This window comes from Lissotriton helveticus, chromosome 2_1 (assembly GCF_964261635.1).
Source record: "Lissotriton helveticus chromosome 2_1, aLisHel1.1, whole genome shotgun sequence".
In the NCBI taxonomy this organism is placed as follows: Eukaryota; Metazoa; Chordata; class Amphibia; order Caudata; family Salamandridae; genus Lissotriton; species Lissotriton helveticus.
The window spans coordinates 1,146,381,392-1,146,400,631 of record NC_136059.1 but is presented as its reverse complement, the minus strand read 5'-3'; the positions used below and the strand labels follow the sequence as shown (position 1 = coordinate 1,146,400,631).

Here is a 19,240-nt window from a genome sequence, read left to right as displayed (position 1 = left end):
CAAATATTTTGTCCCAAAAGGTTGTAATACACACACATTTTAGTAATAGGTGTTCGAGGTCACCCTCTTTCTCGTTGCAGTTCCAGCAGGTGACATTGTCTCTAATATTATGTGAAAAGAGTCGTGCCGGAGTCAAAAAAGCTTTGTGGAGGAGCCAAAACTTAGCCTGGGAAAGAGTAGGGCTTATTTTGTGTCTTGTGGTAGATTCCCATGTTTTGGACCATTCCACGTCTGTGATTGGTACCGAAGAATATGATTCCCAGAACTGCCGGAGATCTTTGTTGAGATTGGACTGCTGTGGGCGCAGTAATTTGTAAAGTCTGGAGACTTGGGGCCTTATTTATGAAGGCCTTGCGTCGCCGGTGCGTCACTTTTTCCTATGTTAAAAGTGACGCACCGGTGGCGCAAGGCCTTCATAAATAAGGCCCTTGGTGTCCCAGTCTATTGAGGGTAGTTAAATAGCTTGGAAGGGAGGGAAGCTGTTTGGTTTCTTCTAATTGTTTCTTCTAAAGCGAAGTTTTCTTCTTGAAGATGGAAGGGATGTTGCCTGCGCATGCACTGCCAGACACCCACCCTTTCCTGAAGTCAAGATGCTTTTCACGACTCCTGTAAGGAGTTCTTCAGTGTCGAACATCTGAGCTGCCACAAATCGAGTTACTCTCATTGGGGGATATTGATAATGCCCCTGCAGCACTCTTTACTCAAGTGACGCTCCAGAGGTGCAATGTGCAGGCCCATATTTACAAGGCTACACAAAGCCACCCTCCATGGCTTTTCATGGTCTTGTAAATATGGAGTAAGGCAATGTCTTACTCAGCGTGGAAAGGGCATGCCATGAGTGTTGCTGTGGGTGTTCCCATGCAACACCCATGGTTTTTGACTCTGCCCAGATTTACAATATCGTGTAAATCTGGGGCAGCACCAAAACTAACGTGCTCCGAAAGCAGGCGAAACAAGGAGAAATGTTTATATTTCTCCTCGTTTTTTTCTCTTTCCAAGTGTTCTACATTCTGCAGCACACACACAATGGGAAAAACGCCTCTTATGATTGTTTTCGTGCAGGAAAGAAACACTCATGCAAGCAATGCCTGTGTTGGTGCTTGGCTGCAGTTTGTTCGCCGGCGCTGGAAGAAAGGACAGGAATGCACCGTATCGTGTTGATATGGCGCATTCCAGCCCTTTTCTTTTGTCGTAGGGCAGTGCAGCTAGAAGGCTTGCGGCGCTGCTCTACGACAAAATATTGTAAATATGCCTCCTTTTCTGTAGTCAAACCTACAATGTAAACCACATTAAACGATCGTTCCTATCAGTGCTATCAGCCTCAAAGCCTAAGACATGGACATCGTCAGCACATGCTTTGACAGTGGTAGATCTGAAGAAGTACAATTACTAATGCTAGGAGACATCTTGTAATCACAAAAGGTAATGCTTCGGGAGAAGACAAGAACCAAATTATATCCCATATGTGTTACTTTTCCACAGTACTTAGCTTTTAAAGAGTTTCTATTTTTGAAAATAAAGTGTGCTGAAGTAATAAATTGCCACAGCTACAGTTTATCAGGTATTGCGTTCTTTTTATAAGAACACCAATTTGTGTAAAATGCTCGGGAGTGTGAGCAAATTGTGTGTGAAATGTACTGTTGTATGTGGAATAAGAGCCTTAAGGTAACACAATAATCTTTGCTAGTATGGAGAGGCCACAATATTTTTGGCACATAATGTATACATAATGTCCGGAGTATTAAAAGAGTCCCAGTGCTGTTTCAGAGGTGATGAATCAGGTATTTCCTCTGGCATTGTTTCTGGGTGTCTGACGTTAAATACTTCTATTGTTTGTATGACCTCGCGTGTTTCTAAGGTTCCAATATACAAAGTTATTTGGTGGAAGACTCATTTTCACAGGGAATGTAGGCTTTCATTCTTGCTTTCTTATGAAAAAAACTGCTATATAAAGCAGTTCATTGTGCCTTTTTAGGTCAATTGCAAGAAAAAAAACATAAAAGCGAAGAAGTTGGTGGTACATTAACAACTATGCATTAACCTGCAGGGGCGTTGCTACCATTTGTGCAGCAGGTTCATGCACCAGGGCCCAGAACCCTGAGGGACCCTTTGAACTTTGATAACTTCTGAATTTTACAACCCCCAACAGCAGTCATGTGGGCCATTTTCCTTTGCCTGCACCATGGCCCATGACAGCCTCGCCACACCACTGGTAAATTGCCCATAAATTGGCGCAAAGTGTTGCCAAAGTCTACACAATTGTGTTTGATTTTTTTTCTGAAAATGTTAATTTTTGTTGCTTTGCTTAAAAAAAGTCCCAGGAATATGAGTTCATGTTTTCTAGATTCGTTGTCCAACATCCAGAACCGATCATATGGAACACAGAAATATGAGCAGTGGATTGTTGACACACAGAAGAAGTGCCGGCTGTTGAAGATGGAAGACAAGGATGAAGAGAGCCTGATATGCAGAACTCTCTTTACCTACACTGAACACTTACGGGTAATTGGCCTACACACAATGCTTATTTGTAGAAAAATGTTAATAAGTGCATGCAAAGTTTTTCTTCTGAGCTCGCTGCCCGTGCTTCCAAATGGTGGGCTTGTGGTACGCGTTGGCTGCCAGTCCTGGACTCCAGCTCATGCCTCTGTCTTCCACCCATCATTTCCATCTCTTTAATTCACTCCTATAGGTTCTTTTTTTAGCATGCCTTCTCCTTTTTCACAGTTGTTCTTCTCTCGCCTGTTTGTCGGATGATAAAAATATGTTCCAAAAAATGTGTGCCAGTGCCCACACCTGCAACCACTGGCACAAATTACTTCAGTATCTCAGTATATTAATGATACAGACTAACATGAAACTAGAGTCTTACACCCAAAAATATAGGAATGTGTCATAATTGAAGAGGTAGGAGACTGCTGCTGGGTGGATTACTTCCCAAAGAAAGACTAGGAAAGTGCTGCAATCTCAGGTTCATATTGTATTGTGACTCTGAAGCAACCAAAGCACATAATGCTCTGCTCTATATTTCTGGAACTGTGAAATGTGTGTTTCCTCTCATACCAAATTGCCTTTTGTTCTCCCTAATATAGGGTTGCAGTGAAACCTTCAACAGGTTATCAGTTTGTGTCAGAATTTTACTTAATAATATGTAATGTGTTTCTTAATCAAGACTGCATGTTGCAATGGTGAATTCCAGGGCACCTCAGTTGTTGATTGTTTTATTAACACCCAGATATCCTGCAATCGTCTGCATTATTTCTAATTCAACATGTATTGCCCCACCTGAATTATAGGTCATCCGGAAAGAAAGAATTCAACATGGTTTACTTAGGGAAGCAGTAGGAACATGTGGAAATAGCATTACTACCTTAATGTTAACAGTAGAAGGTTAAATATATACAGAGAACATGTGTGGATAAAAAAGACATTGCTACCTTGTATTTCAGTGAATCTTGATATATTTGATATATTCCCCACTATATGACTCAGTATATAGGTTGACATGATATGATTTCGCTGACGTACACAATTAACCCCATCTCTACTTTCAATGTAAGCTCACTGTCTCTCCCCTTAAGTAATCTATTTAAAGGCATTTGCCACCAATTGCTTGAAAATACTTGAGATTTGCAATGAGTTGCAATCTATGATTTTTTTTCTCATTTTGCCAACATTCTAATGTATCTTTTAACACGTAGACCTTACATACGTTTTAGCTCATATTGGAAATTTGAGTGGGGTGATGACTTTAGAAGCAGCTTCAGTGTTTGGAGAGCTCCATGGGACCCCTGGGTGCAGGGTTGCAGTCTGCTGCTTCATGTCCATTGTGTGGGTCCTCTACCACCAAGCAAACAGAGACGGCCGAGTGCCACTGGTCAGTAGAAGTGTGGTAATTGATAATAGTAGACAACAGTACAGATCCGCACCAGACACAAGATCTTGCACCCTAGACAAAATGTGTGAAGTCAACACAGCATTATATAGGGAAAACCTCTATGTAGGGTGGTTCAGCACAGTTTAAATGCTTTCTAGACCTAAAGGATGCTCCCATCGGAGTATAGCAACAGAGCCAGCCTGCAGTTTATACCTGACATAAGAATTCAAGCCACTATTGTTAAGTCTTATGCCAGACTTTTGTGGAATGAAAAAAAGTTATTTTGTTTCTTCTATTTCACAGTATAGCATTATCTTAACTTGGGACACTAAATATGTTACTCATAAAATGCCAGGTTAATTAATCTGTTTTTGATTTTATAGGTTGTTTTCAGCTTACCCCACACTGTCTAATTTACAGTGCTTCAAAAATGTAAAAATGTGCAGTTATCGGATTAGTGCACATTTATCACATCATCTGTTTTAGCATAATGTAGATATCACTTCAGTTCAAATGCTGTAGCATCATATCACAGAGCCAAAGTAATAGTACCATTTACCGTCAGCATCAAACAAATTTAAGCAAGCAGCAAAAAGGATTAGACATTAAAACCAACTGCTGTATCTGTCCCCAAGCTCACAGAAATGAGCCGAGAAGGAAAGGATATATATGGCGAAAATGACATAAAAGCGAGACTTTTTTTATATTTCAGAAATACAACGATGCTCTCATGATCAACGAGGATGCACGGACTAAAGATGCTCTTAATTACTTGGAAGAATTTTTCAAGAATGTGAAGAATGGAGGGTATGATGAGACAGAGAAGAAGCTGACCGAGAACTTTGAAGGTAAGTACATTAGTGCAACAGTGTAAGATCTAGAAAATGACAATTGCATAGGGGGTTTGTATTAACCCTTTATTGGACATTTTGTAACCACTGAAAAAGAGACAAACCTTCAGAAATATAACCCAGAAAGGCAAAAAGACCATAGACATCAGTGTGATAAATATATAACTTCCAGTTTTAGGGCTTGATTTAGAACTTGCCGGACGGGTTACTCTGTCACAACGGTGATGGATATCCTGTCTGCCGAAATATAAATCTCTTTGAATATAATGGGGTGATCGTTGGACTTACAGTTGTTTCCCTTTATCACTTCCTGGAGACCCTCTTCTGCAAATACCTTTGACTCCTCTGCCTTCCATTTTGCCCTCAGAATTTAAGAAAATATAAATAGTGAGCCTCCTGGCTAGCAAATCTCTTTCCCAAGTTATTGCCTCCCAAGCCTTTAGACAGAGATGTATTTAGACTTCCAAACAAAAGGAAATACTTCAACAGTTGTAAGATTAAAGTTTTAAAACGTTCTCTCCAAATAAAGTTAACTTAAGTACTATCGTTCCTAATATTCCAGCTTCAACAATAACAAGCCCAATAGAATGATAAAGAGAAAATGGCATCCTTTCAATGTGCAACATACAATATGCAGGGAAATATACCAAGAAGCAAAATCAGTTTCTGCTCTTTATCACACCCCCACTGAAGACCGAATGGAGCAACAGATTTACTTGCATTGTATATATTCATTAACACTGGACAGTAGATTCTACCTTCAATGATTTCAAGCAAGGCTTCAAAATAATGCCATAGCCACCTTTTTTCATGTTATTCTGAAAGGGTCTTTTGATGGTTAGTTTTACAGATATAGCAGTATTTACATTTTTTTAATGATTTTAATCAACAATATACATCATTGTTCTTGCTGGACATCAACCCATATGAACATTTAGATTTCTACATTATCAGTTGCACAATACAATTAGCATTTTGTAGTTTGATAAACAGAATAACAATAACTCATTCAGTCGCCTATTTATACTGCATTCTAGTGGCATTTTTCTTTGCTACTTCGTCTAAACTGAACACTTATCCGGTGCTATAGAAGGTAATTTAAAGTTAACCCAACCTACGAGAGGATAATGCAATCATAGAGTCGTGTTTCAGTTTGCATTTAACATGTAAACTACGTAAGGGGCCTAAAAACCTTTTAGACGAGAAGGAGGTCCTGTAAGCTAACCAGGCCGAGTCTTTTCCAGAGGCTCAATGGGGGCTGCAAGAATTGTCCCTTTTCATTGATAGTGAGCATTGGAACCCACTTGAGGGCGGACATGTGCAGATTGGTAACTACAGGGTCCAGCATGCAATACGAAATATATATCAAATTAAAGGCACACCGGAGCCCAGGGATGTTAATTAAAGAAGCATGCAGGGGCTGCTGGTTAAGCATGTGATTATTCTACTTGCTCTCTATGACCCATGAAGAAGATGAAGTGAGTTACTCGAAACGCGTCGGACAAAGGAAATAATTAGGGAAAGGAAGCTCCCTGGTTTATAACAAAGAAATGTTTTCTCACCTTCAACGGAGTGCAGCTCTAATTGAGTTATTCAAACATTACCCAGACAGAATATCTGAAGAGTGCGGCTGGTACAAATGATTATTCGTTAAAGCACATTAGGTTGTAAATAAACTGCGAATTGCACCCAAGCAAATCTCGACATAATGCTTCCTCAGCCTGCTCTGGTAATAATTTGTGTCTGAATGTGCACATCATGGGAGGAATACATCGCCAGCTAGTTACAGATTTTAACAGCGCCAATCTCTCAGGAGAATAAAGCCCTCATTGTAAAAAACAAAAACATGTAAATACAATGATCTGTCTTTGAAATCGTGCTGTTCAAACCGACTTCACATTGAGCTTAAAACCTCTTTAACTCAGTGATGTTAACCCAGATGCAGATTGATTTACCGGTAATTTACAAGTGGATTTGATTACGAAGTGAGGGGGCCGTTGTTGTAAGAATTCTGGAATATATATATATATATATATATATATATATATATATATATCCTACTCCACTCCTTCAAAGAACGAGTAAGGCCACAGCTGGGGAACGGTTTGGAAGCGCTTTATTAGGCTGCACAAAAACACAGAGAGAATGTTCTCTTCTTATGGCGGATGCATTTCGGCGTTCTTCGCCTCTTCAGCGCCAGGTGCGTGTGCTTGTGTGGACGAATGTGAGTGAGGAAGATATGTCCTGCCTTCTCACCAACAGACCGCAGCTCCTCCCACTATGTTAACCTCATACTGCATACACCACTTGTAGTCCGCTTGATGTTCGGCGCCTACAAGGTCCAGCATGCCACATCAGTGCAATGGAAGGTAGCGCAGGAGTAGAGTGGAAGGGGGAATTTGCTGCATAGACTGTGTTTGAAATTCAATGTCCAAAAGTACATGTGCGCAGCTGCGCTTCCTCCAGTCCCCATACCGCTTCAACCACCGCAGCTCAGGAATCCTTTCTGGCGGGGGCAAGTCTAGGAAATCCGACCGGCCCAACGTGATGCATAATGTCATCCTCACCGTCATACTTCTTTCTTCGCTGCGTGGTGGACTCTGCAAGTTCCGGTACCCCGGAGAAATCCAAACTGCAAGCAGTGTTCCAGTAATCACAGAGTCGCTTGACAAAGCGGGAGCCTTAGAAGCGCATGACTGGAAACTGCGCTGGAAATATCCTACTCCACTCCTTCAAAGAACGAGTAAGGCCGCAGCTGGGGAACGGATTGGAAGCGCTTTATTAGGCTGCACAAAAACACAGAGAGAATGTTCTCTTCTTATGGCGGATGCATTTCGGCGTTCTTCGCCTCTTCAGCGCCAGGTGCGTGTGCTTGTGTGGACGAATGTGAGTGAGGAAGATATGTCCTGCCTTCTCACCAACAGACCGCAGCTCCTCCCACTATGTTAACCTCATACTGCATACACCACTTGTAGTCCGCTTGATGTTCGGCGCCTACAAGGTCCAGCATGCCACATCAGTGCAATGGAAGGTAGCGCAGGAGTAGAGTGGAAGGGGGAATTTGCTGCTTAGACTGTGTTTGAAATTCAATGTCCAAAAGTACATGTGCGCAGCTGCGCTTCCTCCAGTCCCCATACCGCTTCAACCACCGCAGCTCAGGAATCCTTTCTGGCGGGGGCAAGTCTAGGAAATCCGACCGGCCCAACGTGATGCATAATGTCATCCTCACTGTCATACTTCTTTCTTCGCTGCGTGGTGGACTCTGCAAGTTCCGGTACCCCGGAGAAATATATATATATTCCAGAATTCTTCCTACAACGGTCCCCTCACTCCAGGGTGTAGAGGAAAAGCAGCACAGCCAGGCTCAGCAGGTTGCAAGTAGTCCTTTTTATTTTTATTTTTTAATCCACCAACAGTGCAACAAAAGGTCTATACCAGATGATATTATATAACAAGTTGTTTTTGTTCCAAGAAGTTTTCTTCCGATCACAAAGCTGTCTCCAATTCATAATCAGGTGACAGATACTCTATCTTCCACATGGGTAGTGGCCCACGACTCTAGGGAGTGTCCCTGGTGTTTTTCTACTCCCTACAGTTTGTTTGTGTGATCGTGTGTGGACTAGTGAGTCCCTTAGATTACTGCCTCTTTTGTGTGAAAACATTGGTTTGGGTAGGTTAAGTGGGCCGCTGTTCAAAATCCTCCAGTTTTTGTTGATTATTTTGCTGCCCTTTTAATGTGCAATATTGAATGTTGTATCACAGATCAAGCGCTCCTCTGTCTTTTTCTGTGGAATGTGATCTAAGAGAGCATCCCTGGCATTGTTCCGGGCTCTCTTCGTGGCTTTCTGGACTACTTTGTTCGGATATTTCCTGGCCTCCAACTTGGCAGTCGTATTCAAAAAAACTTTATTCGATTCATAAAATGGATCATAAAAGTACTGAACATACAATATTTCATACACCATTACAAAAAAGTTTTGTTTAAATACACATTTTTTCTAAATTTAAAAAGGCATAATAATAAAAACAGATATATAATACATGATTTTCACCAGGATATTATGTACAATGTGATGCTAACCATAGACCTTCCTGATCTTTAGTGAAACTCTGATAAAATTTAGCATGGCACAGCAGATTTCTACGGAGGATAAAGCTGACAAATAATCGTACCCTTCCTTGTAAGTACAGGGTTGCCTCCCTTTCAAGATTGGTTTAAGAAACCGAAGTCTTGGATCTTGGTATAAGGAACAAAAAAGGACCACATGTATAGTGCTTTGACTATCCCTGTTGTTACATGGACATGGGGGCAGCCTCTCACACCAACCCCCTTGTTTCGGGAAGGCAAGCAAAAAATGCAAGAGGTCCAGTCTGAACCTTGTTAGTAGGAATCGCCATTGCACATTAAGGGTGAATGTTAGGTAAAACTGAGGTTGGGGCTTACGAGCATGAACATTAACATTGTCCGTGGGTAGTGGATTCAGTGATTTCCAATACATTGCCTTTATGTCCACCTTAGGGTTTCCCTCTATTTTTTCGGGGTTGTCATAATAGGAACCTAATCCAATTTTATTAAACATGTTACAAACATAAGACAACCAGGGGATCTGTTTTGAGTTTTCTAGAGCCATGCAATCAATGATAATATCTTTGGTAAGTTGCAGGTTTTCTGATTTCCATATTTTGCCCCATAACAATAAAGGGGCCAGTCGAATCGTATCTGAAACACTGACCATTCCAATTTCCTTGTGGCAGAAGATGTTTGAGCAGCTTTTGGGAACTGACAAAACCCTTTTTATGAAATTATTTTCCACCACCTGTATCACAGATGGTGTTTCAGTTCCCCACACCCCTGCCCCATAGGTGGCCACCGATATACATTTTGATGTATAGAGGGTTTTAAGGTGCGTAACATGTTTTTGCCCCAGTTTGCTACAGAAACGAAAAATACCCTCTATAGCCCGAGTCGCACTCTGGGCTCGAACCTTCATAACTGGTATCCAACTTAATTTGCTATTAAACAAGTTACCAAGGTAGTTAAAGTTTTCCACTTTTCCAATTATGCGATTATTGACCACAAACTTCCTAATGTTTGACCCTTTGGGGCCACAAGACATTACAAATGATTTATCAAAATTCACTTTTAAGTCAAGATCAAGCATGAAAGTATTAAAAGCATCTAGACATACTTGCATGCTGTTTCCAGTTAATGTCATTAGGACAGTATCGTCTGCATAAGAAAGCATGGGAATACTTTTACCTTTTATTTTTGGAAAGTCACAACCCTGGTTTAGTAGGAACTTTTCTAGCCCATTTGTATAAACCAGAAAAAGAAAAGGTGCCAAAATGCATCCTTGACGCACACCTTCAGTGGAGGCAATTGTTTTTGTCATCTCACCCCCAGGGCCAAATCTAACTGATACAGTTGTTACTGCATGTAACCGACGAAGCAATGTGACCAAAGGTTCCTCAAAACCCATGTCGTCCATCATTCGCCACAACCTATGTCTACAAACTGTGTCGAATGCACTTGTCAAATCCATGAAGGCAAGATGTAATGAGGATTTTTTTGCCTTCGTGTATTTGCCCAGAATTAGCGCCAGGTTGAGACACTGCTCATTAGTCCCCATTCCACGCCTAAAACCATATTGGGAGTCAACTATAAATCCTGTAGAATCTGCCCAGCTTTCTAATCTCGCAAGGATTACCCTACCCAGAATCTTGCATGACGCATCTATTAAAGAAATCGGGCGATAGCAACGTGGGTCGCCCCTATCACCCTTCTTAAAAATCGGCACTACAATTGCCTCCTCCCATGTACCTGGGATGCGCCCGACCACAACAGCCTTAAAAACATTCAGTAATATGGGTGCCCACAAACTAACATTAGATTTAAAAAGGTCCAGAGGGACAGCATCTGGGCCCGGGGCTTTTAGTGATAATCCCTTCCCTAAGGCTTCCTCAATCTCTATCAGTGTAAGTGAGGAGATGAGGGTCAAAGCCGAGGGAGGTGCCACCCATTCCCCTGTCCTTTCCATACTTGCCATTATTGGAATAGAATTGGGATTAAAAATCTTGGTAAAGTGTTGAACCCATTGTTCAGCGGTGACCTGCATAACTATAGACTCTTTATTATCGCTCTTGAAAAGAGGGCGATTTAGAACCTCCCAAAAGAGTCTGCTATCTTTTAATTCTGCTGCCTTTTCAAGGTCTTCCCAGGCAATGTTTTTTAAATCCTGCTTTCTTTTTACAATTGCCTCCCTATAAGCCTTTCTGCTAGTTCTTACAAGCTCTTTGTTTCTTGGTTTTTGACGCAGGGCTAGTTTTAGCGATCGGTGTGTGACAGAACACACGGAATCAAACCATCTATGCGCCCTGTGACCACCCTTCCCCTTGGGTTTCCTAAGGTGCTTTGCTGCATGGCCACACAGTTTCTCAAAACTGTCGATAACCACATGGGGGTCAGATACAGGAACTAAACAGGATTCTATTTCCATTTTACAATTAACATCAATATCTTCCTCCAGTTTTGTTGCGTTTACCTTCCCCCATTTCATGGTAACGCCTTGATTCTTGCTGTACTTAATTGATTGTTCCCAGATCTTTGGTGATTCTTGTGCTGGCACGCACAATGACAATATTAGGGGGTTATGGTCACTTGCAGGATTAGCCACCACCTCCAATTTCTCAACATATTTGAGGAAGCTGCTGGATACCAGGACAAAATCAATTGTACTCATCTCCCCCCTTGTACCCTGAAAAGTTGGTATATGCGGTGTGTCGGGGGCAGACCCAGGATCTACCACACACAAGTCATTCATGATGATAATATTATTCAGAGCATCCCCCTGAGGTGTGTGTTTGAAATGGGTCAGGGGCTGAGCATTTACGTCCTCCAGACCACACACGTTCGAGCCTCCAAAACTGCACAACGTGCAGTTGAAATCGCCAACCCAGATGACAGACGATAGAGGATGTCTGCTACGTACTTTACCCACCGCCTCCTCCAAACTTTGGATTATCGATATATCATATGCATTGAAGATGTTATAATACCAATTGATTAACAACACAGGTTCTGGGAAAAGATGTTCTAATAACAGCAGTTGATACCAATTTGTGTCCATCAGTTTTGAAGTTTTCAACTTCTGTAATTTTATAGACAATGCTGTCGTTATACCACCCTTTGCCCTCCCAGAATTTGAGGGAGCGGCCAAGACAGTAAATGATTGAAAACCCTCAATGTCACAGGTATTCCTAGTCCAGGTCTCTTGTAAGCACAGGATTCCATGGGCTCCCACAAAGTCCAGCCATGCCTCATCTTCCAATCTGGCTGTTAGACCGGCAATGTTCCAAGACATTAGGGATATTAAAGACGATCCCTGTATCCCGTGGTTGTCTCCCAAAACATCTTCAGTACCTGAAGGATCTTGTCCTGCTAGTAATATATGTTTCTCGCAACACAAAGGGATATTTCCCCCAGAAGTGGCGATATTCTCTTCATTCGGGGGGCCAATGCTCACGATATCGCGATCAACATTCACCAACACTAAGTCATCATTGAAAGGTATCCCTAAATCTTCCCTCTTTCCTGAAGCTAGGACGATAGACGCATTGCCCTCAAACCCAGTTGGTGGTCAGTCTACCCCGTCCAAACCCATTAATGGATCAAAACGATTCATCAATGGGATATTATTGTTAATTGAGGTCCATCCTGGGTATTCTGCTCCCTGAAACCTTGGTCTTCGTGGGTTGAACGGGACTTGAGTAAAAGGACCCATACTTGGTGGTCCCATAAAGGGGCCATTTATCTCTTGCCAAGGGGCATAATGGTTTTGGGGGCCTTGATTCATGTTCAAATTATTTGCCCAGCCTGCGTAATTTTTACCATTTGTTCTTCGGCCGTAGTGGTTAAGGTTTGGGGCAGTATGATAGAGTCTGGGATAAAAATATTCCAGACCCACTCACTGGATATCCCCCATCCTACCAAACCTCGCTTTACTACAGATTATATCTTTTACCCAGATGTCTCTAAAGTTAATCAGAATGCAATCTCCCTCAAGATCTTTTTTACTTGGACCAACCCAGGGAACTCTCCGCACACTTAGTATTCTTGTGGCTGTACTTTCGGTTAGGGGCCTGTTATTATTTAACCAAAATTTTGTTTTATTTAAAAGGTCCTCCATTTTCTCATATTTGTTCTCTGCGATTAATGGAACACCTATCAAAATTGCCATAAACGGGGCAGACTCAGGGGGTATATTTACATAGATCTGTTTACCCTGTAGGGGAGTTTTGCTAGGGACTAGGGGTTTACAAACTGGAGTTTCTTTCCCTTCAGTATTTGACAAGGTTGGCGCAGCTGTGTTTGTTGGTGTAGCCACCACCATAGAGTTATTTGGGTTGTATCCTGCGGTAGTCACCGGCTTAGTTTTAGACAAGATAGATGGTGCTGTACAGGGGATAACACCACTAGAATTTACGGATGCTGCAGTTTTAAATTGCTGTGCTTGTGTCTGATTATTCTTAGCACACTGTTTAGGTAAACTCGTATTACTAGTCTTATTACCCCCAGCAGCAACAGGTTGTTTGCTATTCCCCACAATACTCTCCAATAAGGCGGTATTTTTAGATGTTAAAAACTCCAATTGGTCTAATTTTAGATTAACAATTTGGGTTTTTTCCATCAAAGGGTTCAGCAGGCTTTTTATCAACTTCTCAAGGCTGGCCATAAGGTCCTTATCTTGACTATGGGTTGGTTTTTTATTTAAGTTTGAAATACTATTTTCCATGTCCAAGAGCTGGGATCCTATCTGTGAGAGTCTCTCCTCAAAGGGATTTAGGAGCTTGTTAAGCGTTTCCCATACCACAGTCAGAAAATCTACGTCTTTCCCTTTTATGACGCAGTATGGCACCCCATTAGTTTCATTCTCGATAACGAGATTCTTATTTTCATGAGTTACCACCAGCAAATCTGTATCGATCTCTGGTGCTAAATCAGGTGGCTGTATATTCATTGGGGGCAATTGTTGGGGTAGCGGAAATAGAGCCTTCGTAGGTAACTGCGCCTTTGCAATCTTTGCCTTTTTTTTGCGTATGCTGTCAAGTGATTACGCTTCCTTTTATTTTGTGGCCCTCGTTGTTTAAAACAAGAATTTCCCGTGCCCAGTTCCATGGGTTTAGGGCTTAGTGCCATTTCCAGGGGACCACCCTCACCTTCCTTCTCTTCCCCGTCTATCCCGACCATGGAAGAAGTTAGGGAATTAGTGGATAATACTAATGTTGGTGAGCCCCCCTGTGATGTAGATGTAAATGTGGTCGGTGCTAATGGCTGATGAATATCTGCCTTAGTTTCAATCACAATGAGAGGTGCTCCAGTGAGACGGTCAGGAGTTTTGGCGAAGGCTATTGACCCCAATGAAGATTTTTTGGCTGCTACTAACTCCTGTGATAATCTCCTTGCGGCATCTAATTCAATAGAAACTCGGTGCTGCATTTTGGCAATCTCTGTATCAATGGCTGTGTGGGTCCTGGTGATGAAATCATCTAGGGTGCCATTTTTTAGTCTGGACTTGGCTGCCCTCTCTTTATACTCACGGGATGACATAATGGATAAAGCAAGTGAACCGAAAGGTTAAGGCCAGGGAGAGTGGCCCAGTCCAGTCTTTCCCAGCCTCTAACGGCCTCAAACGGCCCGCTCTTAGCCCGGTCTTCGCCCCGAGCTGCGTCCCGCGCTGCGGGAGTGCTGTACCTAGATGTAGGGACCGTGATGGGCGGTGGGCGGGCCAACGGGGAGAGCGGACCGGAAGGTCTCTCAGGGTCACGCAGGGACTCCTGGGCAATGGAGTCCCTGCTCACGCTCGCAGCCCCGCTGTGCCTCTCACCCAAGCCCGAGTCCTCAGCAGCGCCAGGTACCAGAGTCCAGCCCCCAGCAAGGAAGGCGAAGCGGCACCCGCGGAGCGGGTGCGGCAAGCTTCAGGCAGCAGGCAGTACCGAAATCCCAAACACACGCCAGGTACAGGCGCGAATCAAAATTAATGGCGTCCCAGGGAAAAGTCCGAAGCAGGAGATAAAATACCCTCCTGTGGGCGGTGGGCGGGCCAACGGGGAGAGCGGACCGGAAGGTCTCTCAGGGTCACGCAGGGACTCCTGGGCAATGGAGTCCCTGCTCACGCTCGCAGCCCCGCTGTGCCTCTCACCCAAGCCCGAGTCCTCAGCAGCGCCAGGTACCAGAGTCCAGCCCCCAGCAAGGAAGGCGAAGCGGCACCCGCGGAGCGGGTGCGGCAAGCTTCAGGCAGCAGGCAGTACCGAAATCCCAAACACACGCCAGGTACAGGCGCGAATCAAAATTAATGGCGTCCCCTTGGCAGTCAAGCTTGCTGCTTGAGTCTTGTAGACCTGAACTTCAAAGCAGTTCCACTTAATTCCTAGCAATCTGCAGAAAGAGAGATTCTTCCTCTGCCACAATTTGGTCTGCATTATACACCATTTGTGTAGTGGTGGAGGATTGGGCACAGTTTCAACTTTTTCTTGATGTCATGGATAGCCAAACATAATGGGCAAATATTGGTTGATGCCGTTTTGTTAGATATGCCTGCCGTGGGGTGGTCTTCTCCTCAAACTTTTTGTCTTGCGCCTCCCCTTTACACCATTTGTGTAGTGGTGAAGGATTGGGCACAGTTTCAACTTTGTCTTGATAACATGGATAGCCAAACATAATGGGCAAATATTGGTTGATTCCATATTGTTAGATATTTCAGCCATGGTCTTCCCCCCATACTTTTTGCCTTGTTCCTCCACTTTTCTGGCATTGTTTTTCCTGGTATTAGGACTCTGCGCAGTTTACCAATGCTAACCAGTGCTAAAGTGCTTGTACTCTCTCCACTAAACATAGTAATATTGGTTAGTCCCTAGTTGACATATTTAAATTACTTATAAGACCCTGGTAAAGTGGTAATACATGCACCCAGGGCCTGTAAATGTAATGCTACTAGTGAGCCTGCAGCACTAATTGTGCCATCCATTTAAGTAACCCTCAAATCATGTCTCAGGCCTGCCATTACACCCGTGTGTGAAGTTTACAATGCTATGTCGACATGGCGAAACAAACCTTTTTCCAGGCTTAAACCTTCCCTTTTAATACATTCAGGTCACCCCTAAGGTAGGCTCTGGACAACTTAAAGAGCAGGGTGAAATGTAATTAAAATGCAATGACATATATTTTTAAGTTTTACATATCCTGGTAGTGAAAAACTCACATCGTCGTTTTTCTCTTGTGCATGGCCTATCTCTCTCCTAGAATGACATTGGGATTACCTTACTACATGTTATGAGGTTAATTTCCAATTGAGAAGAGATAAACCCTTCACGCCCAGCGTCTCTGTAATCACAATAAAAAATTAAACCTTAGGGTGAATTTGGATTTTAAATTGCATTTCTGAAAATACCACTTTTGGAAAGTTGGCATTTTTTTCTTTAGCCATTTGGTGCCTATAGCCTGTCTCTGATCACATGACGGGCTGTAGTTGACAGTTGAGCTGTGTGTGTTCTGACTATACAGCCACACACAATGGGAGCTTAGGTATGTCTCAATGAGCCATCTCTGGCAGGATGGAAAGGAGGACCTGGGTACAGCCTCACTACCACTTAAATAGGCTGTGTCCTGTTCACATACAAAAGGCTGTAGCCAGGTTCAGGCAGGGAGGACATCGGTGCACTTCAAAGGCATGTCTTTGCAGTCCCCTTCACACTTTAAAGTACTACTGGGTACTGGACTCAGACACCACCACTTTAGTACACTTCTGGACCTGTGGAAACTCTGCTAGGAAGAAGAACTGCTATGCTGGACTGCACCCTGATGGACTCCTGCTTTGCTGTGCTGATCTGTTGCCTGCTGCTGTCTTGCCTGGGTAAAAAGGACTAGACATGCATCTCTTGAACCAGAACCCAGAGTGACTCCAAGGGCTAGTTCGCTGGCGTCCTGATCTGATGCCTCAGGGACATAACAGGCTTGAATGAATGAATGAATTACAGGCTTTATAAAGCGCGTACTTAGCCCGGGGGCATCAAGGCGCTGCGGAGAGGGATCAGGAATCGGAGATGTCCATAGGCAAAAGGGCTTACAGATTCAAGCAAGGAACAAGGAATGGGTTTCCAGAGTAGAAATTGAGGGAGGGAGGGAATTCCACAAATTGGCTGCAACCAGCAAAAAGCCCCCCCCCCCCCCCGCCCCATCTGGATTCCCTAACCCTGGGAACTGTCATCAGATTCTTGCTGGCAGAACTTAACTGCTTGCCGGGAACATATCTCCGAAACAGGTATTTAATGCCTTCTGACCCCATATTGTAAAAGGCCTTGTGCACCAGTGTACAGGGCTTTAAACACAATTCACCATCCCAAAGGTAGCCATTGCAGGCTTCTGTTGGTAGCCGATACAGAGTGGAATTTAGGAAGGCCCATCACCAGCCTGGCAGCGGCATTCTGCACAAGTTGAAGTCAATGTAGGAGCCCTTTATTTATCCCTACATAAAGGGCATTACAGTAATCTAATCTAGGCAGCACAAGGGCCACCACTGCCTGTTTCCTTGAGGGGAGGGAGAGAAATTGAGAGTCCTTATCATCCCATAGCAAGTAGAAACTGTTCTATTTATTTGGGGGCCCAGGGAGAGGGAGGTGTCCACTATGATGCCTAGATTTTTGGCACTAGGGCCAGGGCGAGGACAGGATCCAAGCATGTCAGGCCACCAGGCCTCAGATCAAATATTCTTTTTGTCTCCGAAAATTAAGATCTGTTTTATCCCCATTGAGTCTTAGATAGTTCTCTACCATCCATTAAGCCACCACCTGCATGCAGTTTATAAAATTTGCTGCTGATGCTTCGACACTCTCAGTGATGGTAATCATGATTTGAGTGTCGTCAGCATAGGATAACACTTCTAGGCCGGAAGATATTGCCACCCGGGCGAGCGGGGCTACATAAATATTAAAAAGAGTAGGACTCAATGAGGATCCCCGGGGAACTCCACAAAACAACTGTTGAGGAGCAGAGAAGAATTGGCCCATCTTGACTCTTTGTGACCGTTCCATAAGAAAGGATGTACGCAGATTAAGGGCAAGGCCCACAATCCCGATTTCTCGAAGCCTCCCAGCCAGTCTAAGGGGAGAGATGGCTGCCGTCAAGTCCAGAAGGATCAGTAAGGTGGTATGACCAGCTTCAACCTGTTGTCGAATGTTGTTCAAAGCAACGGTTAACGCCGTCTCGGTACTGTGCTCACTTCTGAACCCATGCTGCGAGCCATCGAGCAACTGATGTTCCTCCAAATAAGTACTAAGATGGAGGTTCAGGTGTTTCTCCAAGATTTTGGCTGACACAGGCGACAGGGAAATTGGACGGTAGTTCTTTAGGTCTGCAGGGTCCGGGGAGGGCTTCTTGAAGAGAGGTTTAACCACCGCCGTTTTCCATGCGGTGGGATATTGGCCAGAGGTAATGACAGTATTAAGGATTCATGTCAAAGGTGGGGCAATAGCCTCCATTCCTAATTTCAGGATCTTCAGGGTGCAGGGCTCCAGGAGGGAACAAGACCTAATTCCACTTAACATCTGCTCAGTGTCCTCTTGAAGTAGGAGAGGAAAGGAGTACAAGCGGCAATCCTGCAGAGGAGCTGCCAGAGAATCCGATGGGAGATCTGACTTTGATCCTCCAGCGTTGGACATCTCCAAGGAGGAGCATATGTCCCTAATTTTGGCATAAAAGAAACATGCCATTTTATCACAGAACTCCTGGGAAACCTCGGTGTTAGCAGTGGCCGTAGGAGCTAGGAGGGAATTGATCACAATGAAAAGTTCCCTAGGGGATTTTATGGATTCTCTCATCTTGGAATAATAAGTGACCTTTTCCTCATTAATGGCTTGCTTATATTCCTTCAATCTAAGTTTGTGCAGATCCCTTTCAACTGAGGTAAGATCGTGGTGCCATTTTCTTTCCTGGTGTCGGCATACCTGTCTAAGCATTCTCAGCCTTTCAGAGAACCATGGGCCTACGGATGTTTTCTGGCCACATAGTGCTCCTTAAGAGGGGCAAGAGAGTCCAAGGCCGCCGAAAGCCAGTTTGAAAAATCATCATAGAATGAGTTAACATCCAAGTAAGGGAGGCAGAAATAATTGCTCAGTTTATTAAGAAGGTCCTCCTTATTTATCCGGCTTCCAACTTACTTGCATCTGCACCTGAACTCTGCCATCTGTGTGTCTAACCTGCCAAGTGGTACCACCCCAGTCCTGGACCTGGACAAAGTGGGCATAATGTGCTTTCCTGCAGAACCAATGCATCTTCTCGGCTGAGCGATGCATCCGTGAGCAGAACCAACTCATCTCCTCGGCTGAGCGGCCCATCCCTGAGCAGAACCAATGCATCGCTACTGCTGCGTGGATTGGACCCATCACAAAAGACTCCCATCGCTGCTGCATCCCACATCTTGGGTTTGAAGCATTGCCTTTGAAACCAACACTGCACAAC

General features: G+C 43.7%; 1 protein-coding gene across 3 annotated transcripts in view; it reads left to right on the top strand.

Annotated features, from left to right (window-relative positions):
- Positions 1–19,240, top strand: part of RIGI (RNA sensor RIG-I) — a 568,474-nt gene that overhangs the window by 309,693 nt on the left and 239,541 nt on the right. For all 3 annotated transcript variants that reach the window (XR_013607126.1, XR_013607125.1, XM_078675991.1), the window contains exons 12-13: positions 2,345–2,502; positions 4,590–4,725. Coding sequence is in view for 1 of the 3 variants with exons in the window: in XM_078675991.1 (XP_078532117.1) it covers positions 2,345–2,502; positions 4,590–4,725 (294 nt within the window). In the remaining 2 variants the exon portion in view is untranslated. The remainder of the gene's footprint in view (positions 1–2,344; positions 2,503–4,589; positions 4,726–19,240) is intronic.